At 39.3% G+C, this 27,980-nt stretch overlaps 1 protein-coding gene across 1 annotated transcript; it reads left to right on the forward strand.

Annotated features, from left to right (window-relative positions):
• Positions 1-379: 379 nt before the first annotated feature.
• tacr3a (tachykinin receptor 3a) lies at positions 380-27,978 on the forward strand. The gene is made up of 5 exons (XM_070856507.1): positions 380-801; positions 4,559-4,747; positions 7,380-7,530; positions 25,979-26,175; positions 27,285-27,978. Exons 1-5 carry the CDS (start codon positions 434-436, stop codon positions 27,616-27,618), a joined length of 1,239 nt encoding a protein of 412 aa, XP_070712608.1. The 5' UTR covers positions 380-433; the 3' UTR covers positions 27,619-27,978.
• Positions 27,979-27,980: the final 2 nt, after the last annotated feature.

Here is a 27,980-nt window from a genome sequence, read left to right on the forward strand (position 1 = left end):
GAGCACAATGTGCGTTGACTGATTACATGGCGCGGAGGGAGACAGCACAGTCCATCTGTTATTCATGAAGTTCAAAACAGCAGCCACAAGTATCAATCAATCTTTCACCATTTGTGCCACTTGCGCGTCACTGAGTGCGCACGGCGCCCTGCCTTCGCTGCTGCTGCTGCTGCTGCTGCTGGAGGAAACATTGTGCGCTGATACGCACATTCAACAGGCACAGGGGGTACTTTCACCGCGTGGTTAGGAGTGGTACGTTATACTGGATAGTACTGGAGGCGACATTGTAGGGATCTAGAAAGGAAATGTGTGTTTTTCAGGGATGGTGATGTGTTTCAACCGCGCGCTTTGGTGCATATACGCAAATCAGTAGGTAGATCAGCATCGTGAAACAACTAAAGCATTCACTACACGAGGGAGGAAGGAGAAGAGGATGGCAGCTCCGCACAACGGATCCAACATAACGGCGAACTACACCAACCAGTTTGTGCAGCCGCCGTGGCGCGTCGCTCTCTGGTCCGTAGCCTACAGCTTCGTGCTGGCGGTGGCGGTGTTTGGAAACCTCATCGTGATATGGATCATTCTCGCTCATAAGCGCATGAGGACGGTGACCAACTACTTTCTCCTAAACTTGGCGTTTTCGGACGCGTCAATGGCAGCGTTTAATACTTTGATAAACTTTGTCTACGCTGCCCACGGGGAGTGGTACTTTGGGGAGGCGTACTGCAAATTCCACAACTTCTTCCCGGTCACATCTGTGTTCGCAAGCATCTACTCCATGACTGCGATAGCTGTGGACAGGTGGGCTTATGAAATGCTGCAAGAACAATATTTCAGGAATGACTGATGATACTCCCCACGCCCCTTACCCATCTTTCTCTTGAAGTGATCTGTTCTGTGTGGGTAAAATGATAGTCTTCCACTGAATGGGAATATCATAGATGTAGTTTCTGTGTAAATCTTGTCTGCACTGAGTTAATTTAGCAATCAGTACAGATTGAGTCATTGAGATGGAAAAAAAATATTTAATTCTAATGCAGACTAACTTCAACACACCTTAATCATCAAAGAAGGAATGATGTATCCGGAGCACACACTGTTTCATGCTTTACAGCATGCAAAAACACTAACACTTGCCTATCAAATGCTTCAAGCATGAGCTTTTGGACATCTCATTTCTGATTATTCCACTTGGCTATGCTGGTGGAAAATCAAATCTTGTGCTCGAAAAAAAATCCGTTTTTTGTCCAGCTTCAAGACAAACTGCACTCCATTTCGAAATGCTTATGCAGCTCATAACAACTTAGTCCCTATAAATGTAATTAAAATTCCACTGATGGCACATCACACATTATTTCATTTCTTTTAATTATTTCAGGGTTTGTGCTCCCCACTAATTTAACATGTATTTCCTTTCCTGGTGAAGGAGTGGGTAATTTAATTGTTTGTAATTTTCATTCATATACTGGAAAGGAGGTTACTCAGCAGGGTGACTGCCATCTCACACACCATAGGCCTATTCCACACATTTATTTTTACATTTCACCGCCAATGAATCATAGACTGGAGCTGTTGTTTCGCAAAGAGTCTGCACTGCAGTGAATGACTCTGTGTGATAACACCCGGGAAAGATCACCCTTTATTCTATGCTTTTTACGCTCTCTGACTCTTGTTTTCTGTCACATGCACTCATATTATTCATCTTCTTTGCTCTTTCACACCTCTTTCTTTCTTTGTTCCTTCATCCCTCTCTCTTTTCCTGACCGGTGCTTTCCAGTAATGTGGTGATGCAGTCATCAGTATCAGCTGGGCTTTGATACTGATCAGTGGACCATCATACGTCATAACGTTTGCATAAAAGGATTAGACTGATGAAGGAAGCAGCCACAGGCTGAGCACAATGAAAACAAAAAGCATACAGAAACTGCATGCAGGCACAGTGTGTGTGTACAGCTAGTGTCACAGTGTGTTCTGATATTGTGTGAGGTGTTTTCCTCCTCCAGTACTTCTCCTTGACGCACAAAGGGAGCAGTGCATTTCCTGAGGCCGTGCTCATTTTGGATCCTCTACAGCAACTTCCATGCATTTGTATTTTTGGTCGGCAGTGTCCATTCGATTCTGTCAACTGTGTACTGAGAAAGAGAACATCGGCATGACCTACATGATGTAGATGTAACCTCCGGTCATGCTTTTCGTAACCCCAGTATGGTGCTGTCTCCGCTCTGATGTCTTGAAATGGCATGAGGCCACAGTTCGCGATCATCTGTGAATTTGTCCTTCCTGCTGACTCCCTGTGCTGAAAGCCGTGTTTCCTTAGGCACTGCAGCCAAATACACGCAGGATTCTGTGTGAAAAGTAACTGGTGAAACCTTGTGCTTTTAGTGATGCAGTCACAATAGTATGGAGAAGGACACAATATACTGAGAATAACAAGTACTGTTTCCCAGAAAGGGTCAGTTCATTACAAAGTCATGTAAATGCTGCTTTCCAGTTTGTGAAATATCCATCTCTGAGATTTCTGTCTCCACCCCAATACAGTGAAGGTTAATGTGAAGTGTCTTATCAGAGACAATGTTCCAGGTACTGTGAAGTTTTCATCTCAACTACTCTCGGTAGAGGAAATAGTCTACATGTAGGCGCTGACAGTGATATTTGTGGAGTGTCTAATTAAAATGGAGGGAGTCTCTCTCTGCCTCTAAATATATGTATGTCTGTCCTTTGATTTTCTCAGCAACTGTTAATCTGATCATCTCCATTCTTGGTGGGTGTACTGCTGTGGCCCAAAGGCAGTGACAAATGTGGCAGTGTCGAGTGCGAGCTCTTGAGATCTTCTGGACATGTTTATTAGTAGTGTGTTACTGCCACCAGAAGTATGCAGTGTGTAGTGTATCAAGAGCAGATCCCTATTAAGTGTTACACTGCCAAACGGCATGCTGGGTACAGCTCGTTCGCCATTGTTAGCTTCAGTACATTCAAGAAAAGATGAAGAAAGAGCAGCCGGAGATGATACATTATAGTAAACTCAATCAGCCATGTAACTTTGGGAATCAACGCTTTTATTCCTGGAAATAGCCCTGTCCCAAATAGCTAAATGTTAGCAAGTGTATTGCTCAGGAACCAAGGAAACGCAGTCTGAAGTGTGAAGTTGCTTGGCCAAGCGGACTCAGTTTAGGGCACTGTCAGCAAACCAAGTCCATTTCTTTTTATTGTATTGTGCTGAAGCAGAAATGACAGTGGTGGATGCCTAAAACTTGAAACAAATCAAACTAAAACTATCTGCATGGCTACACAGGATTAGTGGTATTGTAAGTGTAATTCTGGTGAACTGATCCTGAAGTGATGGTATGAGGACATTTGAGCCAGCATTTGACATTTAGCTGTGTGCATAATATTTGGCTACTTGCACGGTCTCATCCAAAGTAATCTCTGCTTGTTTAACACCAGGCAGTGACAAAGTGGGTGTTTAGTCTGTGTTGTCACACCAAAGAGATGCATTTTCAAAACAGTACATTGTCCAAAAGCTTTGTGCAGCTTAAGGCATGACAGACTCCCAGGTTGAACGAAAAAAATAAAAAAATAAAATGATTAATTTGCTGCTATAATGTCTCTGTGATTATAACCAGGCCGATGCCTCTGTGAATGCACTTCGATGTGTAGTCCTATTGATCTTATTGAAGTGTTACTGCCGTTATTGTTCAGTGGTTACAAGTCTATTAGATCAGCTACCGTTGTGTGAGGTTGTTGGAACCTAAATGGTTCAGACTACTGTGGCACATACTTGATTGGACATCTAACAAGCTCTTCCCATGCTGCCATCCACAAGGACCAGTGAGACACGGAATAAATGGCAAGCAATTACTGGTGAATAGATGGTGCATCTTTGTTGTTGTCCTTCAGAGAGTTCCAGTCACTGAGGTGACAGGACAAGGCCCGTTCTTTACCATCTGATGAAGATTGAATTAGCGGCTCTAAACTTGTATTACCAGCGATTGAAAATTATGTAGCATCCTGAGTTGGGTCCATGTTTGGCAGGTAATCTCCTGTCAGCTCTTTCACCGTGTGGTATAAACAAAATCTCATCGCAGTTTTTTGGAATGAATCATCCATCAATTTTCCTTCAAAATCAAACATCACAGCATAATTGAATGTAGGAAAAAATAAAATGCCTGAATCATCCATTGATTTTTAGGTCAGAGAATTTCTATTCAAACTTAATCTCATATAGTAGTGCTCCCTGAGAATCCATTGCAGAAAAATTATGTTTACTCTTAATATTACTTAATTTACTCTTTATTTCTCAAGCTTTTCTAGTGAAATACTGCTTTCTTTTACTTCTTTAGGTCACTGAAAATCTTTAAATTATCGAACATCATGAAATTACTCTTAATTTGAAAAGCTCTCAAGTCAAGTTTACTGTTATGCCATAACCTACAGTTTCAGAAAAACTGCCACAAAGTGTACACAAATAAGAGACTTCCTGAGAGTCCCTAAATCAATCAGTAACAAAATATGTAAAGTTTATAAATGTCTTTTTGACCTACTGACCTCTGACCTGTAGGTACATGGCCATCATCCATCCCCTGAAGCCCCGTCTGTCAGCGAAGGCCACCATAGGAGTCATCGTCTGTATCTGGAGTCTGGCCGTGGTTCTGGCCTTCCCTCTCTGCTACTTCTCCACCACCCGAGCTCTACCCCGCAGGACGCTCTGCTACGTGGCCTGGCCCCGCATGGCCGACGACCCCTTTATGTGAGAATTTTTTATTAACTTGCTTTTGAACCAAAATTTGAATGAAATGATTTTTGGATTATCATTAATGAGATGGTATTAGACATACAACCACACAGTAGGATCTCACATGTATCACATGTATGACTTTGCTTTCATTAAAGGAGTAGTTTGACATCTTAAATGAATAAATTCTTACTTGGTTTTTGCTGAGAGTTAAATGAGACTGACACTAAGTGTGCTCTGGCCAAAGATAAAATATATCAACCTTTAAGCACCTGTGAAGCTCACTAGTTAACACGTTATTTCTCACCAGACGCAGTAGATCTGTAGAGTCTTTGTCAATGCTCAGGATCATCTACAGGCAGGTCAGGCCTACTGGCGCTCAGTGTGTTGGATCTAGTTTTATTTTGAAGCTCAACTTTTATTTGAGTCTTACAGTAACCTATTGCTGTGACTGACCCCATGTGTTTGTATTTTCATGTAGACTAAAGAAAATAATGGAAGAAAAGCAGATGGTACATAACCACTGAAAAACTAAAATATTACTGACAGCTCTGTGCCTTTTATTTTCTGGTGACATTTACCAATGCCTAGGACCATCTACAGCTGTTAAACAGCCTCTGGATTCTGACTCTAAAAGTTACAGCTTTTAAAGTAATACAGTTTCATACCTTCGAAATGATGCTACCGTCAGAAGTAAGGACTGTCACGTTCATCATGCCCCCCGCATCTTGGATCTAGCCAGAAAGAAACGCATCTGTCATCTGCTTGGGGAATTATCTGTCAAGCAACACGCACACTGCATTACAGAGAAAGGGGAAACCCACTTCGCAGACTTTGAATATCACCCTGCATGTGAATAAACTCATTCTCTCATGGACACTCAGATCCAAACAGAATATGTGACACCACCTATGTGACACCTACTCAAACCTATGAGTTTTACCCAAGATCTCCCCATCAGTCCCACAAAAATAGATAAATATTAACAATGATGTCTACTGAACTACTGTCATTTACCAAGTAGGTTGAAAGAATAATGTGTAAACAGTACTGGACAAAGATCCTTAAACCCAGCAATCATAAGGCTGAAAAATAGCATATTTTTCACACCATTAAGTCATGCCAGGATCTTATGGCATCCCTGAACCAGGAGGGATGCTGTTTTATATTAAAGAGTATATACACATCCAGTGGTCCTGCAATAATGGAGTTGTGTGCATTGGTCTCAATGTCTCTTCAGATACCTTATACCATTATTGGAGTTTAGCGGCCACGCTCTGTAAAAATTGTATTTTTGAGCAGCTTAAAGCCGGCATGTCTTTGAACTGTGGGAGGAAGCCGGAGTACTTGGAGAAAACCCACGCAAGGAACCCACGGGGAGAACATGCAAGCTGGCATGGTTTGAATGTGGAGCGTTCTTGCTGTGAGGCAACAGTGCTAACCACTGCACCAACATGCTGCCTGCATCTTTACTGATCTGTTAATCAGAATGTTCCTGCTGAGGTTGCAATCCTTTCATCATCTCAACCAGTTTTTGATGTAACAAATCTCCCTGAAACAGCAGTACAGAAGATGATAGATGATAGATAGATGATATTTAAGAAACTCAGAAGCCTCAGATGTGTTTGGAATGGACCTTAAAGGGTTCAAATCTAAAGTTTAAGTTTCTTTTTTATCCTGTCTGTAATGTTATTAATTTATTCTTTAATTGGGTTTTGTTTGAAAGCTCAGAACACAGACTAAGAGGCAGATTAAGTTTAACAGATTTATTGTAAGGAGCTTCAGATGAGATGTGATGGTTAGTGACGGCTAACCAAAAGGCCAAAAGGCAGAGGTGTTTCATAATATCCCCATACGTGTACGTACATTTATAGCTACCACAGTGGTAGAAACAACAATCTAGTCATGAATAGGAGGAAAGCAGATGAATTGATTGTAAACACACACACACACACACACACACACACATAAACAAAGTGGGGACATGGACACAGGAGCAGTGTGTAACACAGGAAAACACAGAGGCACAGCCATGACAATGACAAAAAGTGTAGATCCTGTAGCCTGAAATTACCTCACCTATTTTTAAACGAGATGAGGCAGCCCGTATGAATAATTACACACCTAAAGGTTTTCTTCAGGTAATGTACAGCAGAAAAATAGACTTCTTTCTCAAAGAAAATTTGTCACGGTTCAATCGTAACATCCTCTTTGCTGAATTGTATTTTATTTTTTCTGTTTTAAGCTGGTTCAAATCCTACTTTGAAAACAGAAATCGATGTGTAAGGATCAAGAATGTCGTTACACACTTATTATTGTGTATATATATATATATATATATATATATATATATATATATATATATATACATACATACATATATTAAACAAATCTGAATCTGTTTTATATTTTACATTCTCCAAAGTAGTCTCAGTTACAATGTAGTAGTTATTGACTCAGTGTTGACAAGGAAAACAATAATCAACAACAAAATCAATAAACAACAATAATCTGTAACACTATAACAAGGCTCAATTCAGGTTGATAGTAGAATAGAAAATCTTGTGTTAACATGTACTGGTAGCACTCTTTTGAAACAGTGCGGAGCCAAATAAATGAAACAGCCTTTTCTCCATGTTTTTCCTAGGTATCACATCATAGTGACAGTTCTGGTGTATGTGCTGCCCTTAGTGGTGATGGGCATCACTTACACCATCGTGGGAGTGACTCTGTGGGGAGGGGAGATCCCAGGAGATTCATCTGATAACTATCATGGACAGCTCAGGGCGAAAAGGAAGGTAAGCATACTTGAGGGAAAACACTGGCAGTGCAGCAATCGGTCAGACATAACCTGGGGCAGCCCAATTAGCGACTGTAAACACAATGGGCTTTGAACGCCAGAAGTCAGAGACCCAGGAATAATTTGTAATTGTGTCCCACTGAGCACCCTGGAGCTGCAGGTAATTAGCATCTCGCCTCTGTTTTATATTCTGAACGGAATAAGGAAAGGACAATTTGAGCCAATATGTCATTTTAACACCTACTCGCCTTCAAGAAAAAAGGTATTTTTCAAGTTTTTTGATCTTTTTTGTTAAACTAGAAGGCATTTAAAAACAAGAATGCCTTTAGGATTTGGATAAGCCTCTGTATCTGTAAATGTAATTGCTGAAGCTGAGAATTTATTGTCTAAATGTGTAAATCCCTGACCACCACCAAATCTAATTAATTGTAATCCTGATGATAAACAACCTGATGAAAACACAACTTCCTTGGTGGAGATAAAATATAACAAGGCAGTTCTTTACAGCAATTCCCTAGGAATGATTTTTCACACTTTTAATAGTTTATACTTGTAAATGAACCAAGAGAAATCCCTGTATGATTTCTGCTGTGATCTTTTAACTAGAATGAATATTTATGCTTTGAAAATGATTGGACGTTTTGTTTAATGAGTATTAGACATGCAGTAGCAGCAGTAGGACAAAATGGAAAGCAAAAACATTATTTTTCTTCACTGCAGCAAGAACATTTGGTTCTTCAAAGAAGTAAATGAAAAGTAGCAATATTGCATGAAATTCCCAGTGGTGAGATTGTAAAGGAAAATAAATTTGATCGAGCTCAACAATCAATAAAGTTCTGTAGTTTTTCTTTCAGTTTTAATGTCTATGTCAATAGAGAAAGTTAGAAAGGTAGAGAGAGATTTAGAGGACTTATAAATGTCAAACTTGAAAGTGAGAACATCAGCTACAGCATATTGCAGTGAACAAGAAGAATGACTTTTGCCATCTGTATGTGTGCGATGCAGGTAGACACACTCGCTGTGAACATTTCAGGGTAGAAAACCTTGATTCCACTGAACACAACCTTTGCAGTTGTCACTTGCCCTCAATCAACTGTTTGTCCATGCATGTGGACAGGCACAAGCCTGAAAACCACCAGTGTCTGGAGGCATTATGAGTATTTCTGCACTTTAGTAGACATGAGACGCCAAGCCCTCTCTGTCTCTGGAGCTCCTTCAAGACATTTGTTTTTTTTACAATAAGACAGTTTACTGCTACCATGAAGGACGACCAGACATGAAAAAACATCATGCAGCAGACAAACAGCTCATAAAAAGGTGATAAAGGACAATAAATCACCAACCGCAACATTAGTAAATAAAATTCAGCAGAACTTGGCACAGGCAGGCTTAGTTCATTCCAATGGATTTCTTTTTGAGTTATATTACTCTACCATCTGTTTTATGGGTGTATTCTTTACTTTCCTATAGTAGATAATCAGCAGTTCACAACCTTTTTTTTTTTTTGTCGTACCACCACAATCTAATCAGATGAGTTCAAATACACCATCATCAAGCTCCAAATGTTTTTATTTAAGCTGGTGTTAAACTGGATGTTAACTACCTCATAATTATATAAACGGGATATTTTAGAATATTTTATTCATTTAAATATAAAGCAGATTTGATTCAGACACTGTATTACTGCTTCCATTATGGGTTCACTCACCATAGGTGTCAAATGACTAGTGGTGACCAGTCAGTGCAATTATAATGTTTATCAATTTTTCAAAAAGCCTGATTGTTAGTGAACAGGATGTGGATGTGTGATTAATTAACACACATGAAATGGCCTTGGGTTGAAAGTCACTGTGTGCTAACATGCATTTCTGACCATGGTTCACAAGGTGATTCACAAAGCGCTTTATAAATTTTTTTTTTTTCATGCTTTCACCCTTTCTTATGGCGTCACCAGAGTGGTCATTATTTTGAAGTCCTCCGGCCAGAAAATTGATCCATGAGGAGCAACTGCAAAGATCAATAAGTTTAAATGAATATTTGTGCCAGGGCCAGGAGTGTATGTGTTTTGTTGTTTGTGTTTGTGCACTTGAGTATTTCAGCCGGGTTTTACTTGACTTCAGGGATGATTTCGACAGTATTTTTGTGTGTATTTAAAGTCTTTATTCTGACAAATTGGCATCATTTTGGAGATGAAGCAGTTTATCTTTCAACCTCTTTCCTGTCCTCCCTGGTATCCTTGGTAGGATACAGTGTCTTTTTCTTGGGGAAGAATGTCATGCAGGTTGAAAGTTTTGTGCTCGCGGGCTCTGGTCAGAAAAGGTTACAGAGAGGAGAGAATAGCCCGTGGCAACACTGTCAAGCATCACAAAACTTGCTGCTTCAAACACTTATGTTTTTTTTTTTACTGTATTCCAAATTCCTGGAAACTGAGCTGAGCTGAATACTTTGAACACACAGTGTGATCACAAGGAAAAAGTGATACAATTAAGGATACTCAAATACTGTATGTCAGTATGTGTAGTAAATCTGCTTAACTGTTAAAGTATGTTGATGACCACCATCATGCTGATTCAGTCCAGAAAGAGTTCTCACAGCTGCAAAAATGTAACTAACAGATTGATTAGAATTGAAACAGCTACAGGAAAACCTCCAAAAATGGAAATTAAACGTTTTGCTTCCTTTAATTAGCAGTCACAGTGAAGTATATGCATACTGCTGGTAGTATACAGTAGTACAATACTGTGTACCACTAATACTGTATAGCTCCTCGTTTCCCAGCACTTTTGCCATTAGCTCTTGGCTACTCTGCTCAATATCACGCAACTCAATTCCACCCTGTTCCACTCAATCTGCATAACACTCGTTCCAAAAAAAAGGTAAAGAAAGGCTGTGTGGTATTGTTTTATTGTTTTAATTTGAGCTTAAACACCATACTTTCATCACCAGACTAAACCACAAATTAAACATGAGCTTGGCAGATTCCTCTTGTTTCTTTCCAGACCACTTTAAACAAATAATTCCATGTTTTTTAAAATGATAACCCAACTCAACTCAAACTTGGACAGGAGAACTGTATTTATCGATTTTCAGTTCTCAGTCAAACCCTCCCACAAACTGAAGAATAAATGAAACAATAAAAAAATCCTACTGGGACTTACTGTAAACCCATGCTGTGACTTGTGGCAGAGCAAAATTGGATGGAGCAGCAGGTAAGGTGAGGCTCCAGCTTGTTGAAAAATCTGCTCTGCTCCATTCAAAATTCTCCTGCTCACACTTTCCACTTGCTTGCTCTCTGCTCCACTCACACGCTCTGGAGTGTGGTGTGAAATTTAAATGCAGGTTTTGTTACGCTAAGAGATAACCACCAAGTATTATCCACCAGATTGACCTAACTGCTGCCAATGTTTTTGACTTTAGACGAATAATTAATACTGTCCATGCAATGGTGGGGAGTGATGGGGTTGCCACATACAGGCAAATGTGGGGCAGTTAGTGGTTCACCACCTTGCTCAAAGGCATCTCAGCAGTGCCCAGGAGGTGAACTGGCATCTCTTTTACTAAAATAGATTTAAAAATCTGGAGTTCTAGTAGCTAAGGTTACTCATTCGGTTTTTAGATAAGGTATAATATTATCAATATTATCAATGTTTATCAATATTATCACCTTTATCATGAAGACATAATAAAGGTGAAAGTAACTTCAAACAATTACATACTGACAGAAGAACATGGATTTGCTATTATGATAATTATCACAATGATATTGTTGCTAGTCTAATCAATCAATCCTTAGGAAGACGCAGATGTCTGAGCATCCATTCAATAGTTGATATATTTTATTCAAACCCCATAAAATGTCTTCACCAATCACCAAAGTTCATGAAAACTTGAAACTGCTGGCGGCATACACAGAAAATAGGGGGACCACTACAATGCATCCTCTAGGGACCATGGATGTCTCTACCAAATCTTGTAAAAAGTGGGAGCCAAAGTGGTAAACGTGGCACTACCATGGCAAAACACTTTCTTCACATCCATGGTATTGGGTTGGCAGCACATTATTTGGGTTAATTGACCCTTTAAGCAGAGATGAATGCTTTTAGAGAAGTGATGGTGGTGGTGGTGGTGGTGGTTGCCACTTGTTTATCCCAGACTTCTGCTTGTTTGAGGTAAGTATGGCCTTTAATAACCTGTTGGCAACGTCATATATGACTAGAATTTTCTAAAGGTGTTTGTGTGGGTCAAACCCACTTCCCCTCTGCTGCCCCTTCATTGAAATGATTGGAGGCAGTGAGTTACTGTGTTGTGGTGTGAAAGCCACTTAAATGTGTATTAAATGTTGACAAGTGAATCTTCAAAACAGACAGTGACCCACTCAAGGGACTGACAGAGTTATTGATTTCTTGTTCATAGTATGAGAGTGATGAAGGTCGCTAAAATGAATGAATAGAGTAATGATGCAGAAAGTGATTATCTTGTACAAAAATAACCTATGATGACTGTTATTGTTTCTCAAGTATTTCCTAGTGTTTCACCTTCATGACAAATTTCTTGTGCATGTATCACAGGTCTGTGAGGTGACATGAAGCGACAAAAAGCTTCATCCTTCTGTGATTTCTCATTTTTTTTATAGAAAGAAACATTCACCAGTTCATTGTTTCGAGTTAATCCAGTCTGCTGCAATCACCACACCACAGGTGTTCTATTTTAATCTCATGCTTGGGGATGTGCATCCGAAATGTCAGTCTGGGGTGCAACACTAATGACCTCTCATAAGTCTGTTGCACGGCTCTTAGAGACAGTGTTTGACTTGTGTTGTAAGCACCATCAATTGTCCATTTTCCTTGTTGCCTGAAAACAAAGTACTTTGTGTGGATGTAAGGTTTCGGATGGATTACCCCTACAATCAGATTTCTCCTGAAATGAAGCACAACAGTGTTAAGGTGCAGTGTATGTGAGTGTCATGTTAACCTCCAGTGTCAATAAATGTGTCTGTCCTGAGAGAGATAAGAGTAGGTGTACACAGCCAAGTGCCCAGGCTTGTTCCATAATGAACACCACAGTCGAAGCAATTTTTAAAGGGTCATTCACCTTTTGAGACTGAGTACCAGCTTTAAGTATTGTGGCTACAGTCACATAACCTCCTGTGCTCTTTCTTCTCACCAGGCATTGTTTATTGATTTTTTCACATCCTGACAAAAGCTCCTGCTTCAACACTGTGGTATAAGCTATGTTTTAATAAATGCGTTTTACTTCATTTAGACCTCCCAGTACCTTGGGTCTTCCATCCTTTCTTGCAATGGCTTGTTACTACTGACTCCAACAGATGCTTTTGTTCACTAAGCAAAAACTGTGTCATAAAAACAGGTTAATTGCAAAGTTTTAGAAAGCACTAAATTCAGTTTTTCCTCTAAAATCTTAGCTTAGGAGGAAGGAATTAAAAGTCTAAATTAAATTTAACTTAAAACATGCTTTCCTGGAATTCTTAATGTTAGTTATAAAATTGTATCTGTTGCAGGCTGTTGTGCAGTGGGGAAGGTCTGACAAAATAATGTCATATAATTATACATAGTTCTAATATTCTTCCCACTTTCCATCATACTTTGTTAGTATGACTAAAAACAGGTATTAAATGGCATTCTATGCCTTATTTTCCAAGATATGACATAAATACGGGTACACCGCAAACACTAGCTGCAACATCAAGGTCGTTGCGTTCGTGTGTCAAGTTGTCAAGCTATCTTTTGTCTTACTGTCTTTAATGTTAAAACTGTACCATGGCTGAAACATCATGAGTAAATGTGTGAGATGCTTTTGTTGGCTTTGTTGAAAATCAGACGGCGCTCTATCAAACCTGCTCTACCATCAGTCATTCTTTTAAATGCCAGACCATTGAAAAATAAACTAGACCTGCTAAACGTCTTCTGGAGGCATTTTCAGGGAGTGTTGCTCTGTCCTGGAGACTGAGGTTAGCTATGATGGCTTTAGGATCATATGGCCAATTACAACCAAAAACTTTGGGAAGGTGCTCAGGGCTGTGAGGTGTGCATGAATGTTAACTCCCATTGGTGTTCCAATATCAAGGTATAAGGAAAGATCTGGAATCAGGACCAGGAGTTGCTCATGTGTATGTCCAACCAAATGCCAAATACAAGGAAGCAACTAAGCAAATAGTGCACAACACACATCATGCTTACCATGCTTACTTTAATACCTGGAGGCTCTGGTGTTCCTCGCGCTTTGCCAGCCTTCAACCACACGTATGTTCTGATAGTCCTTACTGGTATCAGAATTTGCTGAATTTATTTATTCATAGTATGGTATGTAGAATTTCATTTATTCAGTGATGACCAAAATCTGCAGCACCTGCAAGTTCCATCAACAACTAATCTAATGGATCTATAACCTCTTCTCCAACAGACCACAAATGGTCATACACAGGAACTCCCCATGGATGTGTACATGTATACAATCAGTTTCTCCTCACCCTCTATACAAACGACTTTCAAAGTCCATCCACAAACACTCTCTGCTTCAGATATGCAGATGCCACAGCCATCCTCGTACTACTTAATAACAACAATGACTCTCTCCCTGCCTATCAACAGTCTATATCCCATTTTAGCATATGCCGCAAGCAGATACATTTAACTTGAGTAAAAGCTTTCCTTATAATGTGGATAAAAACATATTGCGCCATTATGAGGCATTATGTCATAAATGTAGACTATATTTACTGTAGCAAATGAAGGGTACATAAGCACCTGAGACCTGTTTTAATTTGTCTTCTTTCTGAGAATGAGGTTGATGCTGAGGTTTGTCTCCATCGTATCAGGTTTCATATTGTTGTTGCGACTCATTCTGGTTTCAAGTTAACTAATGGGTAGTCATTTACTGGATTAAAGAAGAAACATAAATCTAGTGCTCTAGCCCCAAGACTGTTTTGGTCGATTACAATGGAACACAATATCCATTATATGTATTAAAATGCTCATTAGCATGGGAGTTTCATTACTTTCTTTGGAAAGCAAATCAGCATCAAATTAATATTTTCCTCATCTGGTCCTATTTGTTTCATCACTGCTCATTTTTTAATTTATATGTGGAATACTATGGTGATGGAGATTTTGATAGCAAAGTACAGTGAGTTGGTATCCAGTGTTTACCTCAGCTTCTTTTAAGTTTTTTGTTTATTATTATTATTTTAATTCATTTAGTTTGTACATGTAAATTCCTTTGTATCAACATTAATAACACTTTAAATAGTCTGACCTTAAATTTCACAAATGAGGCTGCCCATAAATCACTAACACTTTAACTTAAACACAAATAAATGCCAATATCTGTGGTCCTAATGGTTCGTAAAGTCCCCCAGCAAAGCCTGCTTTAGAGCTAATTAATTAGCGAATTAGCTCGCAAAGCCACTAGTTTCAAAGTTAAAGGCCTCTCACATCATTTGGATTTTTTTTCCTCTTTTTGTGGCTAGAATAGTCCTGCTACCATTCAACCTCAGTAGAGTTATAATTAGCCTGAATAACAAACTAAAATGAGAAAGAATCTATCGTTAATTGAAAAATGAATCACCTGTAGAGTATTTGAAGCCTTTAATAGTAAAGCAAACATGAGACAGTTCACTGATCACTAAACCACCCACCTGTCTCCTAAAAATTTTATTTGAAAGGGCAAACTAATTTGCAACAGCAAATCAGGTTTGAAGGAAACATGATCTCGCCTGAATAACGATTTGTACAATCCTCAAACGCTCATGTGGGACAAATTTGCGAATCATTCACTGACAACCTATTTGATTTCTTCCCTACAATATTTGCACTAACACTACATCTATTTGATTTAATATAGCAACAGGCAAAGCGAGTTAAAGCAGCAGACAGGACATGCTTACTTCATTAACAAAATGTCTACACAGCTCTTATGGCAAAAGCAGAGCAGCAGCAGCTTAGTCTTTCTTCACTGTCAATACAAGATGCATTCAGGCACAGCACTAAGTGTAGGTCATATGTAGGCATTAAAAACAGAAGAAAAAACACTTGACATGTAAAAACACACTTCAGGTCTGGGATACGCTTGTATAGTGTGAGTGTAGCATGCTACAACATAGTGTATAAACCAAGTATCTAGGAGGCAGGTTGGTGAAAATGATGAACTGTGACCGGTGATTGTAGCTTGGGGATACTCTCATTTATCTCATCTGATTCCTACTATGTGCTCTTCAGGTGTCATATTCTGCTAGCAGTCTGGCCTTCACATGCGTCAGGGAAGTAATTTGTGCCTGTCACACATTTCTCCTCCCACCAGCTTCCTTTCTATGAGGGACCACATAAAACTTTGCAATCCAGTTTTCACCTTGACGTTCAATGAGAAAACGCCCCTCTCCTTTTCATTCCTGTTTTCATGTTGCAAAACTGATGTGAAATAGCCTTTAGATTACAAAGACATGCTTCTATGGGCCAGTTTGGTGTAGATTGACCGTCTATGTTTTAGAAGTGGGAGTGAACACAAACTCATTCTACTCTCAAACCTGATGGAAAGTCTCGACAATAGCAATAGCCCCATGCAGTGCTCAGCCAATTGCTCGCACTTGTCTGTCCTGGTTAACATTGGCATCTTCTAACAAGAAAAAACACCTGTGAACATTTGCCATCTCCAATTACCAGGCATAGATGGAGTTATGTTACCAGTTTCCAGTGATAATCTCAAAGCATTTTTCATCCACTTGCATTCTGCCCTCCTGTTATGTTATAAAAAAATTGCCATGGCCGTAAAAATGCACACACACACACACACACTTACTCATTCATGTATAGCAGACAGGCTGGAGAGAGCAGTCCCTGTTTTGCATTCATTATCAGTGAGGATTATGCTGTGAATCACTACCCACGAAGCGTAACCTTGCATGTGTTTTGCTGCAAGGGCAGAAAACAAAACCCAACCAGAGGAAAGTGTCAGCCACTTCCTTAGCACAGAGAAAGACTGCACCAAGTCACGTAAAGCAGCCCAGGAACCTCATCTGTTTTGCTGGTGAAATTACTTAGATTGATTTTGCTACCCACAGATTTGGGTACAAATCCTAGAGATTTTCCTTTATTTCTCTTCTTGAGAAAGCTTCTGAATAATAAGTGCTTCCCTCGTTTCCTCTCGCAAAGATGCACCAAGCCTTCAGTAAACTAAAGCACAGCTTGTGCTGCTGGTTTCAAGGAATAATTTGTCTCTCATACCCATAAACTAAATATGAAGCTACACCACCAGCCATTTAGCTTAGCTTAGCTTCATTTAGGTTAGCTGTTCTTTTAACCATACTTTTTAATTTGCAGTTAACTTGTTGGCTGGTTGGATTTGTACGGTGAGATTTACTTCTTCTCCCGAATGTTCTGAATGTTATCTTTCCATGGGACTCTATGCATCCATAAGCATCAAGAAAGCATTCACGGTTATGTTGCATGTTCTGTGAAAACTGTCCTGTATCTCAGCACAATAGCACCAGAACTCCTGCTCCACAGACCTATATTACACGTTAGGATTTTTTTTCTCTGTGTGTTTTAGTCCCACTGGTCTTTGTAGTGTGGCAATCACGAAACATCAAAGTGGTAAAAAACAGATAAGACACCCTGCCTTTGAGGTCTGCACTACTGTATTTCCTGTATTTATTACACATTCATCTCTTATTCTCTCTGTTCTGTCCGAGTCCATTTATGTAGGATTTTCAAGTTTAATCCAAGTCGGAAACCATCAAAGAGTCTCTAAATGTGCACACAGATACATTCATGGAAAAATTTATTTCTGCATGTTTCTCTACCATATGTTAACTGAGCGCAACTGATTCTCATAGAACTTGATAAAATTGTCCATCGTATTCTGCTCTGCCATTTTTTAAAACCACAGTGTTTGGTCAAAATGGTGACTGAGCATCTATTTATTTTTTCAGTCTTTCCTTTTTGATTTTTATGTATCATTTGATTTTTATATATTCTTATATTTTCCCATATTTATAAAATGTGCTTTATGAACAAAGTTTGAATTGCCTTAATAATTGGTGAGAATTTACATAATATCAGGAGGATAAACCTAAAAAGTAACCTTACTACACATGACATATTACATAACTGTAAAAGGCAACAGTACTCAATCAAATTTAAAAAACAGAAAGAGAGCTTGAAAAGGCTGTTGTTTTGGTCACTGTATCTCTGTTTTAGTTGGTATTCCAGCCCTTCACTTGCATTCTTTCTCAAAGGTAGACGGATGTCATTGGAGATTTACGTGAAGTGCAGTTGTATGGTTCCCTCAGTAGTTAGACCTTTCTTCTCTTCCTCCCCTTCTGGAAAATGACCTCTGCGGGGGGGAACAGAGATTAAAAAAAAGTTTGAGACACACAGAGAATTACTTTGTTTTTCTGGCGTAACTATCTCTCACTTTGATCACAGTACAAAACAAAGCGGTTGATCTGTCAATGAGGAGGGTAGAAACAATCAGTATGAAATGTATAACAATTTAGCTGCTTTTGAAGCATAGTTAATCAGATGTGCCACAAGTTAAAGTGATTCTCATAATGTACTGGCAACGTAAAATACCTCATGTTTGTTTAAGACATGGAAAGGGTAATAGACTTTTTTCTTGCTTTGCAGTGTTTGTGAATTATATTAGTTATATTACAGTGAGCCCCTGTAGGCTGTTACCATGACACTGGCCAACATCTTAGTCAAATTTGCTTCCATTCCTTTAATAATACTAACAATATGGAGCATATATATTTTTGGTGTGAAGAATTTATGATCAAAGTAACCTTCTTAATTTCATTGTACATTCAACTTGTGAAGGACATATCAAGAGAGTTTAAAATACAGGTATAATACTGGTATAAATAAAGGTATAAAAACATAAACGTGTGAAGAGACAATACAAAATACTCTATGATAGTACATTACACATGACTGACAACAGGCACATGCCGTTCACAATAAAAGCTTTAGTGTTTACTTTGGAAAAAGGGTGAGAAATATCAGATCCTCTGACAGATGGTTCCAGTTCATGGGAGTGTTAAAACAAAAATACATTTTTCCAGTTTCGGAGTTGACTCTTGATAGTTTTGAAAGGCCAGCACCAGATGACCTGAGGGATCTGGAAATAAGTGATGGATATGCCAGATATACATTGTTTGGTGCCAGAGTATTCAGAGCTTTGACTACTGGAATGAGTTTATATTCAAGTGGGTTTCACAAGAAACTTCACAATTTAACAACAGAGACATGTTTGTTTGAGTGTCTTTGTACAAGCTGTTGTGTTGTGAATGTGCTGCAGCTGGCTTATAGTCCCCTTTACAAGGCTTGGCCAAAACCATCTATTTGGACAGCTGGACACAGTACACAGTTTTGTGTACAAAAACATGTTTTGCTCATGTTCAGGTTTTGCTCTCTGTACCTGTTTTAGGTCAGACCAGTGAAGCCACCCACTCAGAATAAGATGAGTTTCTTAATTAGTTTATTAACAAGAATAAGGGGGATTTGGCTTCAAATCTCCTCTTTATTTTCAGAGGTGAGCACCAGAACCAGATCCTTCCACCCACTTCAAACTGATCAATTACCTCAGATATCAGATACCTCTGACTTCCCAGCAGAGTGCCTCTTGGACTCCTTGGCCTCTCATGAGTTGGATTATGAGTCCTTCCTAACCAGGCACGACGTCTACCACCAACTTATTAGGTGTCCAAAGTCGGGTCCTTAAAAACACCCATCCTTCACTCTCTCTTCCCCTGATCACTCAATTCCTGTTATATGGAGGACGTCAACTGTCATCCCTGTTCCTAACCACATTAAATCACCACAGGCCTGTAGCTCTAACCTCTGTTATAATGGCATGCAGGTCCAAAACCTGGACATCCTAGGAAACTACGCCAGATTTATTTTCATTGAATTTAGCTCCACCTTTAACACAATACAGCACCATCAGGTCAAACTAAAGCACCTCCAAGTTCCATCATCACTAATGTAGTGAATCAATAACCTCCTTTCCAACAGACCACAAGCAGTAAGGGGTGAAAATTCACTTTCACCCACCATTATTCCCAACACAGGCACTCCCTATGAGTGTGTATACAGTCAGTTTCTCTTCACCTTCTATACAAACAACTGTCAAAGTCACCACTACTCTTCTGCTTCAGATATGCAGATGACCCAGCCATCCTCACACTGCTCAGTTACAATGACTCTCTTTGCAACAGTCCATATCCCATTATAGCACGTGCTGCAAAAATAACTTTCTCTATGCTAACATCTAACAGCTCATGAATATAATGGATGTCACAGGTGACAGCCAGCCCCACCTGACCTGCTACCTTCCTCTTTTTAATAAATGTTTGATTATGAAATGTCTATTCCCCTACAAACTTTTATCACAAGAACAACTGCAACATCACAAATGACTTTGACCCATAAAAAGAACATTGCTCTGTTTGGCTGTAATAAGATCTGTGACAATCATTCTCCCCTAATCAGAATCAGAATTCCTTTAATAATCCCCAGGGGGAAATTTCTTTTTGTTACACACAGCTCCAAAAGAATAAGAATACACTTCAAACACGAAAGTAATAATAATGATAGTAATAATAATGATACAAATAATACCACTACTACTAATAATAATACAAATAATACCACTACTACTAATAATAACATACAACAACATGTACACTCAGAGTGAGTAGCTGTATTATATAATTCTAATAATGATAACAATAATAATAATAATCAGGTGAGTCCAGAGTCCAGGGTCCTCTCCTCTCTGGTGAAACAGTTCCCGTACTTGGTGAAGTTGGGCAGTGCCTTTGCCATGGTGACATGGTTGAAGACAGAGATAGCAGTGAGTGCACTCTGGTGTAGAGTCTGTACCGGGGCTATGGTGGAGTGAGGGAGACAGGGTTTATATATCTTTTCCTCCATACGCCTCCGTTGTCTCCTTCTCGTTTCTCTCCTCCGCTGGTTCTTCTTTCCACTCCAACCTCGGTGTGTTTTCCTCCGCAATTCTTCTGGAATTTGTGAAGATCTCGTGGTCAAGATGCCAGCAGGTTTCAGAGCGATCAGCTGATCACTCCTGTAGCCAAAACGGCTACCAACGGCCATATGTTTACTGCACCCGGCAGAGTTAAAGTAGTACTTTCACAGCAAAAAGACGACAAGAGCTCTCTCCACCAGCATGTATTGGAGAGGGAACGTCTTAAAAACAATGCTTGTGGTGTAGGTCCGCAATTTTTCCTTTGAAAAACAACAAGAGTGGTTCAAATGTGCCTCGCTCACCAGAGGACTGCTGTCATCACTTGTTTGGACTCCTGCAGCTGTTTTTATTGAGGTGAAAAGTTTGTTGCCTGCCTGTAAAAAAATTCTTGGAAATGAAAACACATTACTTCCATTTTGTGGCTTTCCATGAGATTCTGAATCAGTTTCAGGGTGCATTTCTGATAGATTTGAAGGCAAAGTGCAGCCAGTGATTAACAGATGTGAACAGCTGTAGGTCCCTCTGTTTTGCAACTTCCTGTTTGATAATCACAAGCCATTGTAATCAACAAACCCTATACACTCCAAGTACCCATTTGTTCTTTGTTATTAGGCTCTATTTATTCACCAGTCAGGGTTTCCTCTATTCTCACTCTCACACATACAGTAGAAGTCACATAGAACAATTGACGAATGGACAAATGATTGCTTGTGTTTTCAGGGTAATTGCACCTATCGCTTTTGTCCACATATGCTCAATTCAGTTTAGAACTGTATAACATGCAGCCAGGCAATTGCCATTAACAATCTTATATAATATGAAGACATCGCTTGAAATATGTGGTCTGGCATTCTCATTATTGCCTGTGATGAAAAATGGACGGCACTGGTGCAAAACCTTTCTACATCTCAGTGTTTTTTAGACATGCTCACAGCTCTAAAGGGAATAAATTGAGAGTCAAGAGAGTCCAATAATGTATATATGAACCCCTAAATGAGCTCAGCTAAACCTCCTGTGTACCACAGGATATACTTAAAATACTGTTTATGTAGCTGTGTGAGGAAGAGACTATGGATTCTGTCTTTCTACCATGTATAAAAACTTAGCCCTCATGGACTGGATTTTACAGTAGAGAACTCTGCAAATGAACAAATGCTATACTCTGATTGACCTAACTGCATGCTAAATGTATGTTATATATCATTATATCATTATATTTTGATTGCCTTGTGTTTAACACACAATATTTTATTGTTTCATGTCTTCAAGAAATGCTGTGTCCTTTAGTTCCCTTCTGGACTTGAAATGTCTGATAACACAGCCACAATGACATTTACTTGCTTGTTTAGGGCATCAGCATCTTCAGTGGGTGATGACATGTTTACATATCTGTTGAGAATTCAAGGGTACACTGCAAATAATTCAACTTTCTCTATTCCTCTTGTATGTGTAGTTCTTAAAGCATATGCAGAGACAATAAGTCTTCAATAGACTGGAAAAGCAGGCACATAATTAAAATTTAAGAAGCCAGTCTCCTGTATATCCTGTGTGTTTACACATATTAAATTATAAGTTTTGCATTCAGTCAAATATGGACTGTTTAAATAAGACCCAAGAGCACTTAGGAAGTGTGTTTCTCCTCCTTAAGTGTATTTACACATTTAGCTAAACTTTCCTAATGATAGGACAGCTTAGTCTAAAAGTGCATTAACAAAAACCAAAGAGTACAGCACTTGGTTCTGCCTGTCACTTTAATCGATCCTACTAACATACATTTTCTGTGTAGCCAATGTCTGATAGCTTATTCCTATGTGCCATAGACCTCCATTGTTACCAACAAAATAACACACTACATATGGCCACACTGTTACGTGTGTTTCACTACCATGAACATAGGCACTGAGGATTATTTGCGAGAACCAAATGCACATTAATACTTAATGCGCTGCTGAAAATAGTCCCCAACAAATGCAAAATGTTTTCCTCTTTGAATAGCATTTGATAAAACTGCAGTGACCAGCTGCTTTGAGAAATTACTGAGCACTTGTGAAAAAAGGATCCTATATTTGTGACCTGTTTTTAAACATTTACAATGGGAACAAATGAGCTCAGGGCTGGATGCCACAGACAGTCTAGGGAGGTCAGAAAGTATTGGCGAGATGGACATTGTTCGCTTTGGAATTTCCTGACAGTAATAAGAATACACATTAATGCAGCATTGTCCTAACATTCAAAAAACATATTATTAACAGACCAAAATAATGTAGGCACATCTTCTGCCATCCTTTAAAACTTGAAAATTAAGTTTCACTATTACAGAGCTGTAGACAGATTAGATACAGTGCATATACTTTAAAATAAACGCAACACTGGACTCTTCATGAATCAGTCAGAGCATTGTCATTGCTGTAATACACTGAGGATTTTTTTTGGCAACATATCCAAAGTGATGGAAACATTTACACTGCACCCATAACAACTACTGTGGCCTTTACATCTTTCTTTAGTCTTATCACATCAATTTCAAGACCAACTTGTGACTTCTTGAGAGAATCAGAGCCTCCATTTAACGTCCACACTTCATCAAACAAAAGTACTGCTTCGGCACTGTTTATCAGCCACCTCGCACAGTTTACAGCATGGCTTGTGTTATGCCATTAACGTCTTTGACACACGCACTCAAAACTAGGGGTGGCAGGACGGCAGGACTACTGTTTGGATTTCAGGAGGGACTGAATGATGTCTGGTTTGCCTCTGGTAATGTGCCTCTCCAGCCTGCCTCTGAGAAGCCACACAGTATCACGGATCATGTTTCCAGTTACCACCCACAGACAACACAACAGCAGTTCATTCAGTTCACTTCCAAATAGAGAGAGATAGAAATAGTCACGAGCATAGGATTTTTAGACATAAAGAAATATAAAACCATAATCTCATTAAAGCAGAGTTGGTAACTTTTGTAAAAATATCTTTTTGTCATATGCACTGAAACTGTTACTGTGTCCTGACAGTAGTACATGAGACAGACAATCTGTGAAAAAATCAGCTACCTCTGACTCCTCCTTGTGCTCCTAATATAATTTGTAAGAATTCACCGTGCCAGAACGAAAACAGTCAACAAGAGCAGGAGGAGCCCCTTCCTCCCCCGAACAGGCGTTCAGTCAAGCTTAATATCTTCAGCGGTAGCTTCAGCTAAAATTCAGCTAAAGTGGAGTTTAGTTTGTGTTTCCTTTTTACTCCAGCTGCACACAGGAGGCAGAAGCACTGGGAAGCACCGTGTTCAGTCGATTCTCAATGAGCAGCAGCCTGGCTGTTCATACCACAGTTGCATTTCTCTGTAATGGTCAACAAGCAATTCTGCTCCTTTGCTCCTTTATAATTGCACATACAGCTGATCTTTATGAGTGAACATGCACCACCAGGCCTCAGGTCAGCTGGCATGTGCATGACAGCCTCATCTGTGGGAAGGGTCTTTGGAGGCAGAAGTGAAGCACGCTGGAGAGAGCAGGGGAAGGATCTGTAACCCTTTCAATCTCTGTGTCTACTCTCTTCTCAATGTTACAAACTGCTGCTTTAAATCGCAATTATGGAAACACTGTTTAATTTCATTTAGAGCGTTATTCCTTTAATTTGTATCTTCAGTTAAACGCAGGCGAGTATTCAAGAAAAGTATGTAGATATTTCGGATTTCTGCACCAACAATTTAAATGCACTGTATTTAGTAGTGTGTTTCATATTTTGTCTAGCAGTAGAGTTGGTAAAATAATAAAAGGCACCCTTTTCATCTTTCTAATGTAATTTTGTCAATACAGCATTTTAAATGAGAGTTAAGGATGAGAATGCTACTTTCAAAGTGTGGCTACAGTCGAGGTCTAAAATGAAAATGTATTTAATTGTAAATTTATTGGCGTTACTGTAGTAGTGATTCTATGAAACACGAAATTAAGTGTTCCCAAAGAACATACATGCAAACCTCCAGACAATACGGCACACAATATGAAAAAAACACTGAACATTATTGATAAACTCGTCGCGGGTCAAATGAATGAGCACTGGTAGAGAGCATGAAAGATTGCAAAGTTAAGATCAATCAAACTTTTCATAGAAGTTAGTTTGAGGTCTCTATGGTCAGAAAAAATTTGTTCAACAAATTAATGTAACTGGTTCATCATCTTCACATTAACACATTAACACAGTTTAGTGTCAGTTAAACAAAATCTTCCACAATGGTGTTTGCTATGAGACAGAGAATCAACTGTGAATCTGTCTCTCGTTTTAGCTTGAAATGATGGTACAGCACAGAAAGTTTACAAAATTAAATATTCAGGTTTGTGGATTGACTTACACTTAAACAGCACGCTGAGCAAATTATAAAGAAAGTTACTTTTGGTATTGGTGCTCTATATTGTTCCAGACATTGCATTATACTTAAGACAGAGACATAGCTCACAAGTTAAATTACCGATAGCAGACTATGCTTCTAAAACCAATCTTCCTCCTCTCAATGTGATACATAATAGGCTCTGCAGAGTCGTACTGGGGTGCTCTTTTTCCATGCACCATTACAAAGTGCTTCATGTGCTTAGATGGCTACCTCTTGATACAAGACAACAATTTCATTGCCATCAATTTATTTTTAAATGTATTATTTCTCCTCTTTGCTCCTCTTTATGGTCCCCTTTGTGTCTATGGAAATTGAAAAAAAAAGCTTTTATATTTTGGGCTCCTTCCATTTGAATAATTTAACTGTATATATATATATATATATATATATTTATATATAGATATAGATATAGATAGATAGATAGATAGTCTTAATCTCTTAAAATAAATTGAATGTGTTTTCTGTGATGCTATCACTGACGGTTACTCTATAGATTGATCACTGAGTCTGTCCTAAGGTGGGAGCTCTTTTGTCTTGTTGTTACTGAGTAGATTTTTTTCACTCACATTGTTGTGTTGGTGTGCAATGTGTTGTTCCCTACTTTTTGATTTTCCTGTTTTTTCTCACTGGTTATGTTGGGACCCACATTGAAAATGAGATGATACATCCCAAAGGGGTCTACCCTGATACAGTGAATGTAATTTGAGTTCAGACTTTGTTACAGTGGTACTGTGTGTAAATGTTTTCTGGCCTACGTGTTCATGTGACAAATGCCTTCCATGACAGTCGTACAGTAATGCATCACCTGTGGGTTTCCTGCATTACCAGGTGCTACCAAAATGCTGTAATGCAGAAATGGACTGAAATTACATGCACCACATTCTTCCCATCAAATAATAATCAGCTTCAGAGAGTGGCAGTGATTTTTTTCTTTCCTATGTAATTTTCTCTGGCTTACTCACTGCTGCCTTTCACTCTCAGTGCTTCCAGGCCTCCAGACCACAGTTAACAGTGACAGCTTGTGAATGTTTCTCATCATTGCTTGCTCACTCTCTTGCAGGTGGTGAAGATGATGATCATCGTGGTGGTGACCTTTGCTCTCTGCTGGCTGCCTTATCACATCTACTTCATTGTGATGGGTCTTAACAAGTGTCTGAGCAAGTGGAAGTACATCCAGCAGGTGTACTTGTCAGTGCTGTGGCTGGCGATGAGCTCCACCATGTACAACCCCATCATCTACTGCTGCCTCAACAGCAGGTGAGGAACAACAGGGTGATGTTAGAATTTGATGAATGAATGAATGAATTTTCCCCACCGTAACAAAATGAAACAATGAAAGTGGAGCTGATTGTAGGACTACATCGCAACACTGAGTCTAATTATGTACCAGTATGTCACACACAAGTATAAGTTAGACACAGGATCATTCATTATGGAATAACCGTTTTGAGCTTTTGTCATTATCTCCTAATGCTAAGAGAAAGAGAAAGAAATTAGTTTATAATCTGTGTTATCAGTGAAATCATCCGGGCTGTATTCAGTCCAAGCAGAAATAAATTCTTAAAATCTGATGGTATGACATTGAAAACTGATTAGCTTATTAATTTCACTTGCCTGTTTTGTCAGATTGTTTTGTTACATTCACATGCTTCCCTCTGAATTTTCTTAAGTTCTTACGTGTGGTGGTCCATCTTTAAGTCTATCAGACACTATAAATGCAGAGTCTATCAAATGATGAGATGCTTTTCAAATAATTTGTAGATGTGGCACTTACAAAAGATGTTATGAATGTAATTTGTTGTGAATATTACTGTGGAAAATGTTTTATTTAATGAATAGTGACTCTACCCAGTCTATCACTCAGTGTGCTCGTAAAAAGGGGTTGATTTATTTCAAAGAACTAAAGCTGCTCGATGTGTCAATGAAAACAGCCTCAATGTATTCTCAAGAGGATCCACTGCCAGGATCTCAAGTACTCAGTCAGTTTACTGTTGAATACTCTCACTATAAATACTGCACTTCCACACCAATTGACCCCTTTCATTATTGTACAAACATTTATACATGCATCCCCACCGTCCTTTGTAAAGACTTCAGGGACACCTCAATACAATCTTTTTACAATCTTTTTTCTCAGCTGAAGAACTACCCTCTGGAGCAGCGCTGTATGCATTATACGCTGCTCCTTGCAAGAGTAAATATGCAACATTCATCAGGAAATATAATGTTGTTAAAGGGCCGTCAAGTAAAAAATACCCAGAGAGATTTACTCACTTATTTTCCACATGTTATTCTCTCTCTACTTCCCAAACAACCACCTGCCCTGTTTTTCACCTCTTCTCCTCTCCTTCTTTATGTGGCACCAGGTTTCGAGCTGGCTTCAAGCGAGCGTTTCGTTGGTGCCCATTCATCAAAGTATCCAGCTACGACGAGCTGGAACTACGCTCCACACGGCTGCACCCGACACGCCAGAGCAGCATGTACACGTTATCCCGAATGGATACCAGCGTGGTGGTGGTTTATGACCCTGCCGAGGGCGATGGCAGCGCTGGTGGTGGCTCTGGGAGAAAGCAGTCCCCTTCTTCTAGAAAAAAAAGCTACATCACATCTCGCCACTCCGAGATCACCGGATGCAACGGTGGCAGCGTGACAACACAAAATGGGGAGGCTCCAAACGCTGAGCCTGAGGAGTTTTCGTGAAGGGTGTTCTTACAGACTTACCCTCAGACATATGCATGTAAGAAATGTATTCACAGACATCATACACTGTACATACAAACACTGCACAGATGTTTGCTTAATTTAGATGTAGAAGCATTATATCAAGGCAGAAGTGGCTGCTTTAAGCACATGGATATAGAGATCATTTAATATTTTCAGTTTGAAGTGAATGTTACAAAACAGTAACCAGTGCTCAAAGAGAGGTGTGTCAGTGTGGCATGGCCTGTTTCACAAAGCATTTTGTGAGCAGTGCTTATGCACTGGTTCCAAAAGGTTGCAGCATTACAATCCACAAAAGATTGTTGCTCCCAAATTCCAGATAAATGTGTGAGTCTTACGGG

Source organism: Pempheris klunzingeri, chromosome 3, assembly GCF_042242105.1.
Source record: "Pempheris klunzingeri isolate RE-2024b chromosome 3, fPemKlu1.hap1, whole genome shotgun sequence".
NCBI classification, from domain to species: domain Eukaryota; kingdom Metazoa; phylum Chordata; class Actinopteri; order Acropomatiformes; family Pempheridae; genus Pempheris; species Pempheris klunzingeri.